The sequence below is a fragment of the Clavelina lepadiformis genome, chromosome 1 (assembly GCF_947623445.1).
Source record: "Clavelina lepadiformis chromosome 1, kaClaLepa1.1, whole genome shotgun sequence".
Taxonomy (NCBI): Eukaryota; Metazoa; Chordata; class Ascidiacea; order Aplousobranchia; family Clavelinidae; genus Clavelina; species Clavelina lepadiformis.
Genome location: NC_135240.1, coordinates 6,336,412 through 6,350,795, shown reverse-complemented (window position 1 = coordinate 6,350,795; position 14,384 = coordinate 6,336,412). Strand labels below are relative to the sequence as shown.

Below are 14,384 nucleotides of genomic sequence, written 5' to 3'. Positions count from 1 at the left end.
ATATATAGACATACTTTGACCAGTTGTTGTCAGAGCTATTTAATTACTAAAAATTTTTTGAAGTATCGAACAAAAAATATGGGTTCGGCAAACATTTTTTGCAAAATCAACAATTTTACGAATATAGTCTCAATTCCAGGCTGAGTATATATAGGCTGGTTTCGGGGTAAAAATGTCAGAGCCCAATTACAAGCCTAGCCTGAAGACAAAAGATCCAATAACGTGTAAGGGCTTTATTACACACAGATGTCACCCTTAACTTTTTTGACGTAACAATTGGCTTTTGACCCATCTGGCGTATACCTTGACACAAGGAAATTGGAATTAATTAGTGGGACACGTACAAGATGGCATATGGCATATGGCAGAAGCCAAGGTTCAATGTGTCGTACCAGCGGGTTGCAGACCACTTAAATCTACACTAACTGACATTTATTATCAAGCTAATTTGACATAATTTCACCGCCAATTATGTTTAAGATATTCCAAACGATGCGATATTCGAAAATATTTCTGGCACAGTTTTTGGATCGAAATATTGTTATAAGTCACTTTTTTAAAAAAAGGTCCTTACATGGTTCGCAAATTCAAGTAGTCTCGACATAAAGTCCTCAAATCGATGAGTAAAGTTGACGAAATCTTTTTACAAAACCGATCTTGGCGACGCGTGGACAAGAAATTCATGTTTGGGTTATGGCTTACAACCGCCTTTGCACGTGCAAGAGTCACTAAACTTGCAAATAAAAACAAACACAAATGCTGGATTTCTTCCCTGTACATCGCTTACAACAGTTAGATAAACAAAAGAATTATTATCAGACAGACGACAAGGACGCAAGTTTTTGCTCCGCGCAACGCGCCTTATCAAGAGTTTGTCTTGCAGTTAATTGGCCCGTTGGCCAGTTTACAACATTTGCAGCACACAGACAATGAAGACTAGGGGAAAAAAGCTGCCTACGACGTATAAATGTCGTTGTCTCGGCTTGGAAGTCAATTTTCGTTGATTTAGGGGCAGTTGTTTTTGCTGGATGGTTTTTACTATTTTTCAAATGAATCATGTAAGTTTAAAGAAATTTTGAAAACTAGACAGGAAAATCTAATTTTTCTCTATATGTAGAATTGTTAGCGATCTACACCAGTGTACGCAACAAAAAAACAACAAACGTGTCAATTTTGCTCAGTCTTAGGGTACAACCATTATACAGATAGACGTCATAGAAACATAGTAGAAATCCAGATGAAAAATTGCAAGTTTTGCTGGTTAGTTAAGCTTCAAGTAAGAGAAGTGAAGTGTAGTATTAGGCCTATAGGCAGGGTTGCCATCAGTCTCAACTCAAAAATAAGGACGACTAGAAAACGAAGGAGGAATATCACCTTAAACAGTGTACAACAAGAGAAAGCAACCAATGTTCCTAAAAAAAAAAACAAGACACTATCTGCATGTTCATAATTTTGGTATCTCTTTGGTACAAAATGGTATCGTAAAGGTGACCAAAATGCCCAAAATAAGGACAAAAGTGCCCACCTCCGCCCTAAAAATAAGGACGAAAGTGAAAATAAGGACATTTCTTAGAAATAAGGACAAACATATTTTCTAAGACACTGACCTTTAAAATAAGGACAAATCTTAGAAATAAGGACGGTATGGCAACCCTGCCTATAGGCTATAGCGATTGCAAGAATTTGAAGTAATTCAGTGAGAAACTGCTGAAATGGTGAAAGTGTTTGGCCTTGATTGCAAAAGGCAATTCATGTTTGCTTGAACACAACAAAGCCTTGTTGTGAGGTCACCGCAAAATCCCTTTGCAAACTGCCGAGCATTGTGTGGTTAAAAGGGTCAGAGTGTTTTCTAACAATGGAGTTTTCTTCACGTCACCTATGGGTTTTGCGCGGTTGGAAACTAGGCAGAAAGCGCGGTTGAAGTTTTTAGTTAAAAAGGAACTCAACTCAGCGGGGGCTAGGCTAAGCTGCGGATGTTTGAATAACCTCAAAGCCAGGAAAAGAAGGACCAGTTGAGAGACGAACAACCGTGCAAACTACTGTACTAGTTTTTAACGATTTTCTGGTTTCAGTTTTTTATTTATGGGTAAAATTCTTTGCATGCATAACTTGTATTCAATATTAAAGCTCATTAGTGAAAATTTAAGGATTGAAACTTTAGGCACAGAGTTCCATCGACAAACAGATTGTAGAAGCAGCTAAAAAAACGTTTTAATGCTGTACATCCGATGTTGACGCGTGCTGCAGAGCGTTATGCCAAATTTTTACACCCCATGGCTCATTCATTTTAGAGCTGGGTTAAGTGCTTTGCCTTCAAAAAACACGAACGGACCGCGACGGTTCAGACAAGAGGGAAAAAAGGCAGAAGAAATGGCAGCGCCAGTGTCGCTGATGACATCATAGATATGAGTTTCTGGTAGCGAACTGTGTAATGCTAATAATGTTACGGACACTCTGTTGTTAGTCTGTTGAGGTTAATTGTGGAAAGATTGTTCTGTCTCAAGGCCATCTGACTAGACATTTATTAAAGTAAAACATACGAAAAAGCTGAAGGTTTAGCTTGGACGAAAGAGTAATAGATTTTTATTCCTCTTTAGACGCAAAACTCTGCAATTTAATACGATTTGCAATTTAGTTAAAATATGAAGCTCAGCACGGTAAATATACTTCGTGTTTGTGTCTTCACCCTGGTGATAATGTTTCTCGTGGACGCCGGGATTGGAGGCGCCGAAGCCCGCCGGCATGGACAAAATCGCCGAGGTGAAAAACGAAAGAGCCACAAGAAAAACGTGAAGCGCCAACTCACGGGGAAGTCCAAGCCTAGCTCGAAGGAGGAAGTTGAAGCCAGATATTTGTCGACCTACCTGGAGCAACACAGGAGAGAAAGAGCTCAGGAAAACGCTCAAAAATCGCGACGAATCAGAAAGCCTGGGTCAGGCCACGTCGATTTATGGACGGAAGCGAAAATCGACGTAAGCGCCAAAATCGACAAATCGTTCGCGAAAGTTCACGAAGCGGTCGGAAAATACGGCTACCACTCAAGAAAAAACAACGTCTCCGGAAAATTAGTGCATGTTCGTGATCCCGGTCGCAACACTCATCTCGGATGCAACTACGCCATCGCGAACACCCATCACATTCCGAAGAATAGGTCGTGGATAGCGCTCATAGAGAGAGGGCAGTGCATCTTCTTCCATAAACTCAGGCTAGGCGAACTCCACAACGCGAGCGCCGTCATCGTCTACAATAACCGCCACGAAGAAGCCGAAGTTATGAACACTATTGGTGAGTTAATAACTCATTAATTGGCTGGTTTTGAATAATTATATAAGAATCAGAATGTTACTAACAAAATTCAACGAGCATGAACAGGATTTTAGTCGTTCGTCGCTGTTTCGCAGCCGGGAGAAGCCTTCATTTAGTTTTAAATCGCTGCGTAGTTTTGTTGACGTTTTCTGTAAATAATTTTAAACAGTCACTATAACTTGTATAACTTAAACAAGTTGACAACCGACTAAAGCTTGTCAGCACAGACAATTCCCGCCACTTTAACATTGTCCTTGACTTTGAAATGTTTAATGGCCCAGGCAGCTCTAATAGCGACTCTATTCGTAAATGTCTTTTGTTGCCGCGTACAAGGGTTTGATGCAATACTTGGTAATAGTTATCAGGCATAAGGACTGTTGTTGAGTCTTTCCGTCGCCAACATTCGATTGTCTGCGCGAATATATTGTTTCGTCATAGAACGTCGTCGCGACTTTTTTTATTCTTGAGTAACAAAGGCTCTTTTCGCGCTTTTTGGCGAGTGGGGGAGGCGGTCCGCAAAGTACGTCGATCGCGTACAAGACAACAAACACTGCTGCAGTTCACGTAATTACTGTCAAAAATCAATGACGTCATCATGCTTGAAAATACCGATCAAGCGCCCTGTAGGGGCCGCGTCGTTTTGATTTTTGCCGACTTTAAAAACAAAAGGGCCTTAACTTGTTGTTTTGGTCAATTATGACCGGGACAAGGATAGTTTAATTCTCCCTAATTTACGAACCAGCGTAAAGCTTTGAGCTCCATAAATCCGATCCTTTCCAATGCGGGGTTTGTGTCTGGATATATTTTGGGTTAAGACGCAATTTCGCACGCTTAGAAACTCGTCACGGATGGGTAAACTTAGCTCTTTGAGCAAACATTACTTAAAATTCCTAAATTCAGCAACACTAATTCTTATTACCTCATAATGCCCCATTGTTTCACGAAAAACGTAATCCTGCAAACGAGAATGTTTGCTAAATGCAACGGCTTAAATGATGATAGACAACACGATAACATAATAAGATTACACAAGCTTATGAGATCAATATTTCAGATCGTTTGATCGATACACAAGAAGAATTTTCATCTGCACACTTAATGTTGAACACATCTTGGCATGATTTTAGTCTTCATCGACAAAGGCGTCAACGTTTGCCACTACCAGTCTGTTCCCTGTCATATCGGGTTACCAGGTTGGGGACAGCTAAAGTGAAATCGCCAGGGTGATAAGATAGGGGCCCGAAATTCCAGTAATTTCACGCCGCTGGTTCCAGCGCTTGGTCTCTTTTCTTTCAAAGCTGGTAGCCGGAGTTGTTTTATCAACCGGGATCACTTTCTAGGGGTTGGTGGGTGTAGCTCTCATTTGCGGGGTCACACGATATTGTTCCGAAATTTTATAGCATAATTGGCGCTGGGGCATTGTGCTAGTTTGCTTGTAGATACACCCATCCAAACAACAGCCCCAGTAAGGGTGTCTAAAAGTGGGCATTAGTATCGCCAGCTGCTAACACCCATCTGACGTCAGAAGGGGTAGTGTGTTATCCCTTGTACAGACAGAGCTGCAACAACCTATAATTTTTCCCATCTCGGTGAGTGTACGACTTATTCGTCGCGACATTTACACTATTTTTTTTATAGACGGCTCTAAATGCGTGAAACTCTTTGAACTCATTTTATGATGGGCGCCTCGTCGCAACACCACGTAATTGGCTCCGATGAAGTCATTTCAGATAATCGCATTGCGGTGCCATTAGGCGGTAAAAGTCCAACTTTTCCTCGATTTTATAGCGTCATATAATAAGCAATAAATGGGTTTGGTCTCTTTTGATTTCTGTCCTTTTATTGTTGCTTAAAAAGTGCCGTCTGCTGGACGACGATGTGTGGACGACACGCTGTGATTAGATTCAGAGTTGCTTGATGATCGATATTGGCCGTTATAAAACAAGAATCGAATATCATCGTTCGACGGTTGGCTGCGCTTTGGGGGTTCGGCTCGTTAACTGTTTAACGAAGATTTATTAGGGGCAGTTAACGATAATGACGTAACAGTCAAGTATCGCCGATAAAACGCCGCGAAAGTTACGGTCATTGAACAGGCTCTGCGGCGGCCAATTAGTTGGTAAAGTTGGGATTGAATTCACATAAAGGGGCTGTAAAAAAGGCAAAGCAAACGCCGTACAACCAATGTCGATTGTGATTTAAGCGAGAACCTGAAAAGAACGTCGAAATAACGCCTAAGTTCGAAAGTTCAACCAGGGTCCTTGTTCAATCAATCGATTGTTGTCTGAATTCGCTTTTGGTACTCGCGTTTGTGTGATAGAAAAATATTTGTCTATTTAACCTGTCAGTTAGAAGGCTTTAACCTTAGAATTCACGTGAAATTGTGGATTTTAACACACAATCATTGGTTGAGATAGCAATCTCTTAACCTCAATGCACGCAAGTCTATTTTTGTTCGAATTTTCATAGCTCATGTTTGAATTCTAAAACCAGCGCACCTGTGGTCAATCATTTATTCAATTTGTCACAATAAGCCTATTATTAAACGCAACAAATAGCGGTTGGCACCTCCAGGCTTTTTAAGCGTTGAAATGTCACTTTTTTACCATCAACACCTACGTAACAATAAATCACCTTTTATGAGATCATTTTGTCATTTAACTTGAGGTCTAGCACCTCGAGTGTCTCTCGGTGGTGAAGCTGTTGACGACCATGTTGCAACAGCCACAGCAAGGAAAGGAAACAGCGTTAAAAAAGGGTGGAAAATTGCCTTGATCTCGAACAGAAGCCATTGTTTGAACGACCTGAAAACGGCTTTGTCATTGGCCCGATTGTATTGTAGGAAGCGAATGTTTTCTTGATCGTAAGTGGCTGGAATAATGCAATCCAAGACCAATATCCTGTTTGAACGCTTTTAGATAATCACTTGCATGCTGTCGCAGTAGGATGTGCGACCAGGGGCAGATTATGACCTAACAGAGGTTGCAATTGTGATGTATGACCTCGTTGCGCGTGTATGGGAAATGCGCAATTTTAATCGTTCCATTAAAATGCAAACAGAAAGGTAATTGATGGATTTCTTTGTTCAAATCCAGGATTAGGACCTGAAAGCGTTTTTATAAGCGATTTTGGCGGAAGTTTACAAAGTCATTTGGGAGAAAGAAAAGAGCCGCTGTCGTAATGAGAGATGTTGTAATTAGATTTACAAATCGGATCCAGCCCTTGTTTGATATTCGCACACCAGAGATTTGCTCAAGCGTGAAAACTTGATGATGCGTAAAAAGATGGTCTGTACACTTTTGTTTTAGCGATGTGCGCCGTGAAAGCACCAAAAATGGCGGACAAATTTATGGCAACTGAATTTTTTACCGGCAGCAGAAAAGAAAGTGGCGGCCAAACTATGGTTCGGCTTTCTTGTCAAAGGCCTTAATCAACGGGAGTACATTTCTGCGCTTCAAAGTTTTCAGACTTGTTGACTGGTTTAGCGAGGCATAGGCCACTTTATTCTTTAATGTACTCCACTTGGGCGGTGAAAATTCTAAAGCGCTCATTTCATCAGCCGTGTAATTAACTGGTTATCAGCGAACGAAAAATTTCCAGCCTTGCTAAAATTATCCTTAATTGTACGCCTTTCAATATTTGACCTATATGAAACCTTATTGTAAGCTTTGCTGGCAATTATTGACTTACCACAACTCCGGTCTTTAACAGCGGTTATTATGGTAAAACAACTTAAAATAACCTGTTATAAAACACGGCTAATTTTACCAACACTCGTATAATTAAAGCTGTTTTCATGACAAAAATATTTTTCATTGTACAACTTTATCTCCCCCCCGGTGCTTATGATGCAGGTCGAAAATAGGAGCTGGTCTTCCCTCAAGACGCGATTTAACGTCATGCAGTGACCTCAAACTGTCTTGGCTGCTGATAGCAGCAGATATTTTGAGACGTGCCATGTGCTCTATACGCCACCGTCCCACATTTAGTTCATAACCAAATATGATGACGAATATGCTGATAACATACACAAGAGGGCAGGATAGCATGAATGTGCCAAGAATTTATTTACAAAAACTTTTTTCAAAAATTGTTCAGAAAAAACGCTATGCTAGCAAGCGATATTGAAACTATTTAAACTGTTATCGTTTTTTTCTCAAGCTATAGGCTACAACTGGTAAACAGGAGTGTCCCGCTGCGTATGTTGAAAGAACAACGTAACGCTATAATCGCAGTCTAGCGTGAATGTTACACAAGCAAGTATGAAAAGATATCCATATCATGTCCGTTTGCCAAAAAATTATCGAATTCTTTTCGACGGTGGATGGTAATTTTGCTGTCAGGCGCACCTCCGTCACACGCACCAATTACATAAAATAATTCACGTATTGTTTCGTAGAAAATCATTTACGCGCCATTAGTTTTAATTTTTGTAGATTTTCTTTGGCAGAAGTCATTTAAGTTTTTTGTTTGAACCAAGCAAGAGACGTCAAGCACCTATTGACACATTATTTGGTTTGTGGTTCTCAAATCTGAAGGACCAGTTTAATATTAAAATTTAACTTTTTGCCGGCTTTAGTCGGCGTCTTCACCGCCTGTGACGGCCAGGAAATACTTAATTGTATTTTTATCGTTTATTTGCGAATGACTGCACCGGAATACCCAGCGGTAAAAGCTGTAAAATCCCTACTTCGTTCTGAGTTTAAATGTCCTTCGAACTGTCGAAGCTCAGACCGTTGGTCTTGGCTTTTCCTTGTATGTCGTTTTACATTCGCACGTGACGTAATCGCGTCAGGTGTTTAGTGCACCTTCGCTTTATGACTCAAAGGACTTGAATTCGACCTGACTTCGTTTCTTACAAGAGATTTATGACGCAACTATGATTGTATTCCAATTTCCGTTTGATTTGAAAAGGCAAAGCGCCGACACACGATTTGACAGCCTACCCTTAGTAAACACGTTTCACTTGTTTGTTAACAAGTTGGCAAACAAAATTCAATTCTCCTTAAATGCAATTAATATTAGTTAACTGATCTGTTTGTTACTGACAAGAACAACCTGTTATTAAGTAGCCTATATCGCGCTTTGCCAAGCTATCTATCACCCTGCTGGGCCAGCATCCCTGGGCTCGTTGACAAAACTTTTAGGTTAAAATTTGGTTAATTTAGAAACTCGTTTATTCAACGAACAATTGTTGCTTTCCGACTGTAACATTTAGTGGGGTTGGGCCGTCAGAGTGTCAGCTGATGGCGGTGTACGCGATTCTCGAAGCGCTCAGGTCTGCTGCTTTAGGCTAAGCCCATCGACTATGGTTATTATCAGCGGGCGCGCGGTTACAAAATCAGTCGAAAATGTCAAATTAAATTGTACTTTTTCAGTTATTTAGACAAGCTAGCACTTTTATCAATATAACCACTTGACCAAGTTTTAATCAGTGTCCGTTTCAACAGGCATCAACACCACGTCACTGATGATCAACAAAGCGGATGGTGAAAAGTTGGCGAGCATGGTAGATTCGGGAAAAGACGTTTACCTCAACATCAGCGTATCCAGGACGCACAAACCCTGCGATCCGACCGCAGCCGAACAAGTCGGCGCCACGCCACCCACTTCCGCGGCGCGTAAAGGGCCAGGAAACGGAAACGGAAGCGCCAGAACCAGGGGCAGCTACCAGCAGATTCTGCTGTTTTCCCTTTTAAACTTTTTCATTATCACTTTGTTCAACGGGAGATGATTATGGTGCATTCGTAACGCATGGCAACACTATCCAGTTGCGCCAGTGGACGATGACGTAGCTCGTTGGGGAACACGAAGACGAACAGTGACGCTGCGGGTCTCATGTACTTTACTAAGGCAGATTAGTTGAACAATTTCTTCAGAGCCGATGCGGATAATTTAGAATTAGTTGATTTTCCTCACCAGTGTATTATTTTCTTAATTGTTGCGTGCAAACATCTTTTGACGTTTTTTCACCATCACAGCACCTGATTTTTTTTACATATTCTCAACAGCCTGTTAAGTTCTATTGAAAATTCTGCAATTGAATTTTTTGCCAATCAGTTTTGCCATAACTTTTTTCACAAGGTTTGCAGATCATTTTTGTACCACCTATTACGTCACAATAAACAGTTTTATTACCGTCACAATCGACTATATTACTATCACTGACTTGATCAAACACACCACTAACACAGTTGCATATTGCTACCACATTATCTTTATGTACAGCATCAAGTTTATTCCAATCCAGGTATCCTTGCTTTTAATAATGAACCGAAATGCACGTAACGCACACACATTGCTCACATCATACAAGCTTGGCATCGTTGTTTTAGTTCCTGTTCTTTTAAGGTTTTAAGTGTTTTTTCTTTATTCTGCAAACACGCCTGTTTGCATTTTCTTAATAAATTATAAGAAACAACTCTTGTTTAAACGGTGGAAACTATGCAGTTATTCAGCTTTACAACAAGTGTGTCACGATAAAACAGAAGTCTACGCTAGTATAATATTTGGAAAAATTGAAATGTCTTAGTTGGTACTTTTAAATAATGCAATTCGGTAACGTGACGGTAATTCGTGATGCGAAAAATTGATCTTTACGCTTGTTTTGGCTGGCACTGACGGCAACTGCGTGAAATTGGTAACCCAGACAAGTTTGATGCGTTCAGGCTACGGTGGAAACGTCACGGGTTTGCTGGTTGCCTTCTGCTTTGATGTGTTTGTTTACTAAAAGTTACGACACTATCCCCGGAATTATTACGTCATAATCTATTTAAAAACCGTGTGAAATGAAGATTGGGTAACGTCCGGTATCAGTTACATTGTTAGAAGTTCAGGAAAGGTGGGATAGTTTCTTTCAATACAGCGAAGTTGTAAAGATGGTAAAAATGAATCGAAATCAATCATCTTGGCCTGTTGAGATGTATTACTAGGCTACTACCCTCGAAGTCAGTTTTTTTGCATGTTGTGCTGTTTTTACTGGCTGCATTAGGCTCTTGTATCAGCACGCTGCCGTACTTATTCACCTTGATCTTGAGACTAGTTCTGTTGTGTTCATAACACTTAAGTTATATCTACCCGCGAGCTTTAAATTGCTTTATCTTTTCTGGTTCATTGAGTCTCGCTATATGGTTAAATTACGGCTTTTGCATGCAGAACCATATTAAGGTCATTTCTTAACCTTGTCATATGAACGAGGCCAAGTATCCGGATGTGTGTTCATTGGTGCAAGACTTAGTAACCTGTGGCCAACAGCATAAAATACCAACGTGACCAGCAGGCTTTGCCGTTAGTTAAGCACGCTGGTGCATTTACCCTATGCAAGCATTGTATGAAATTTAAAAACTAGTTCCTATGCTTTCGCACGCTCTTTTGACATTTCAGAGGAATGCTGTGCGTGGTCTTTTTGGCTCAGCAAACCGTTTCGACCAGGTTAGATTTTTCTGCTACCGCGCAGTTGTATCCAGCAATTAGCCCTTCATGCCAGCACTTTGCCGTACCTTAAATTGTTTGATTTGGTTTACTTGTCGTCGTATTTGGGCCCTAGACTACAATGCCCAAGTTTAGGTTTGGATATTTCTCATGAATATTATTTAATATTGACCTTGAATGAGTCTTTGTCTACGCAAGAACAACGTGTCCTACTTCAATCGTTATTTTTATATTTTGTCGTCTTCATTGCTTTGGATGGAATCTGCTTAGGCGAGGTTTACCGTATTGAAATGAAACTAAGCAAACGAGCTACTTGAAAAGTTTTAAATGTCTCCTGGCTTAGTATAACAGTTTAAGCAAACATTGTTGTTTGTGCTTTCGTTGAATTATTTTTTTAGTGAACGGGCCAAGGGCAATTTGGTTGTGTTTACTGTATTAGCTATTTGAGCTTGCTATAGATAATCTTGTTGTTTTTACTTAAGACGACACTTTGTTGGTTTAACCCTGCCATGCACTCAATAATGTGTAGTTACAGACGAGGTTCACTTCGAGTTGGTTTTGAAAATAAAACTGACAACACGTATTGTTTCCAAGTCATACTATTGTGACTGGGATGCTATTAATAGCCTTACATTTTTCGAATCGGAAAAAAGAATCGCAATTCTTCAAACATTCATCTTCTTATTATACGGATCACGTTCATAAACCCTGTCAAGATACCGTGGTTGATATGCGATCATCATCCGTTAGTGTAGCGATTCTCCTTTCTGATTAGTTAGTCAACACAGCAGATTTGGAAAGCAGCCGTTTTTTGTAGTGTGGATGGCTTTTCCAATTATTAGAGACTGTCAGCACCCGGAGAATCCTAAATGTCCGCAAACATGTTGGATATAAAGGTTTGATACTGCCTAGTCTAGTGCTTTTAACTTACCATAATATACGGTTAAAGCAAACCAACAGTGAATTAATATTTCGTAATACGCATGTTTTTGCTAAACATGCTAAAGTAACTTAACTTATATTTTAATTTTCAGATGAGATTTTAAAGCAAACTGTGGTGCTACTCTAGAAATTTGTAATTTACACCGGCATTAGTTTGCCAATGACGTCATGTTATCAAACGACCGCTGCACCATAAGCAAAATAATAAATCAAGTGGGTTCAAAAAAATTTATAATGGAAAGATTCAAAGCCCCTAACAATTTCAGATATACCCAGTACTTCTTGGAACACATTCATAATGGTTAAGTGTGTAAAGATGCCGATTTTGAGACCGATCTTATGTTCAACACAAATCCTCATACAGATCAGCTCACAACACCCCCAGCGGATCCATTACATGTTACCGACTTGCTTTGTATTGGATGATTGCCAGGCTACATGAACACGCGCAATTTTGAGAAGGTTTTCGAATTTTTGCCCTATCCGGCAGACGCAGTAAGCCTTCATTTCAACTTGAAGATATTATTTAAAACCGCCTCCTCGAAACTGTTTTCTTTGCATAGATAAAGGTACAATTCCCGAAAATAACCTTAAATAAAGCAGACCCTGTATTGCGTTATACGCGTAGAAAAGCTTTGTTCGTTTTGTTTATTATAGAATTTGTCAACTGAGACGCATCTTATAGTCCTAATGGTTTACAGGATAAATTCTTAACCAAATAAAAAATACGTTTTTATTCTTTTGCAAAATGTTATGGCCTACATCATTTTTCCAGCTTGTATACACACCAGAAGTATCAACCTATAAGCTGCGAGTTTGAATTTTTTTTAAATTTGCAATCTTTTTCGGTTATTCTTTGAAAGGGTTAAGCTGAACATGACCCGTTTGTAGCAATTATGTCGGATTATAACTGCGGGACCCCCCTGAACTCAACTTGCGCTTTTAAATGTAAACATCATAGACTTTTTGTCCGTATAGTTATGGCTTATTGACCGATATGCACAGGCAGTTAGTAAAAGCAATTGATATACAGTCGAATCCGCTTAATTCGGACACCGGATAACCCGGACTACCGCTTTATTCGGCCAAAATGCTCGGGAACGGAACAAAAGTAAAAATTGAACGTAAAAAACTCCTGTTAATTCGGACGATTCTCCGCTTAATTCGGACACAGGTTCGCAATTCCATCGTTAGGTTATGACACAATAAACAGTACTTCGTTCGTTTTAAGACAAGATTCAATTGCATTATGAGTGATTATGGTGAAACAATGACGATGCATGCAGTAACAATCGACAATGAACTCATATAACGCCGTGTCAGCTTCATAGTCGCTTTTACTTCGGTACAATTGCGTCCATCTTGTAGGACAAAATTGTACAGAAAAGTTTAGCACAAAAAGTGAAATTGCTCACTAAAGTAAACGAAGACGTTTTATGCGATCAGTGCCAGTTACTGCAGTATAGCGCAGCTGCAATTCATTTATTACGCAACACTACAGTATTTTAAATGCGTTTTTTGCCTTTATGCATGACCATGAAACGAACAATTGATTTTCCGCTTAATTCGGACAAAGCCGTTTCTCCGCTTAATTCGGCCAAAAGTGAGCGGAACCAAAGTGTCCGAATTATGCGGAGTCGACTGTACTGCAATTTTGCGTGGGTTGTTTAAACTTCTTTTTACGGTTCACCGTCTTTATTCCTACTGGAAAATCATGCGGGCAATCTATAGGGTAACACTATCCGTGGCTATTTAGGGAACTATTTTTGCGATTTGTTATTCTTCAAAAAACATTCTCTGACGTAACCTGCTTGTAGGTAAAAATGAATGCATTGTGTTGTTCTATGGCTAGAAATACCACCTCATGCGTTTAAAAACCTCAACCTCAACCGCTGTAATCGCTTTCTAAGATGCGCTGGCAATCCCTCTTGTTCAAATTATGAAAGATAACACAAGTGGTAAATAAGCAACATGTCAAAAATATGTTTTTGTGACGCATTACTTTCTGTTTGGATCAGGGTAATATTGGGCGACGCTACACTGTTCCTAGTATGACGTTATGTTAGAAGTGAATTTTGCAATTTACGTTCTCCGGTTTATTTGTTACGGTCTTGAAATACCCCTTTTGCTGCCCTAATACTACCCCGATTTTATGCTCCCAGCAGAAGATCCAGGTAAATCTGATGCATGGTTTAAGTTGTGGTCATGTAGCTCGTGTTAAGGCTACAGTTTGCCCAACTTGAACTTATCTGCTAATGATAATGATGATGAAGTTATTTTATTCAATTTTTTTTCGTTTCCGAACAAGACTGTCATTGTACGCACGCAACCAAATTTCCTCGTTATAAGTCACAACATGTCGGTTTTGTACAAACGGGTAGTTCCATTTCCACAAACATTTTTATATAGTGTTGTACAAATTTTAACCATATCTGGTAGAAAAAATTGGTAGTTATAGTTCTTGTAAGCGATAATTTGATGTTTAAAACTCTGTGTAAATGCGAGTCATCTTTATCCAAATAAGATACATTACCATATACTTTGCCTTCCGAACAGACTACATATCATGTAAAAGTTCCGAAATTTTATGGTGTAAGATAATTATGGGCAATATACATGGTATGCCTGGCACACTTTACCTTGTAACAAGATTACATAAGTTCCTCGCTGTGTGTTTCAAAATACTTCCACAAGTGTATTCGGAA

The 14,384-nt window shown here is 39.7% G+C and overlaps 1 protein-coding gene across 1 annotated transcript; it reads left to right on the top strand.

Annotated features, from left to right (window-relative positions):
• Positions 1-2,577: 2,577 nt before the first annotated feature.
• On the top strand, positions 2,578-9,452 carry LOC143461550 (uncharacterized). The gene is made up of 2 exons (XM_076959300.1): positions 2,578-3,285; positions 8,757-9,452. The coding sequence occupies exons 1-2, from the start codon at positions 2,643-2,645 to the stop codon at positions 9,038-9,040; spliced, it is 927 nt and encodes a 308-aa protein (XP_076815415.1). The 5' UTR covers positions 2,578-2,642; the 3' UTR covers positions 9,041-9,452.
• Positions 9,453-14,384: the final 4,932 nt, after the last annotated feature.

Excerpts from the sequence above, each read along its gene's own strand:
- LOC143461550 (XM_076959300.1), top strand. The coding sequence starts at position 2,643 with ATGAAGCTCAGCACGGTAAATATACTTCGTGTTTGTGTCTTCACCCTG. Across the intron at positions 3,286-8,756 it reads CGAAGTTATGAACACTATTG|GCATCAACACCACGTCACTG; the intron begins GTGAGTTAATAA and ends CCGTTTCAACAG.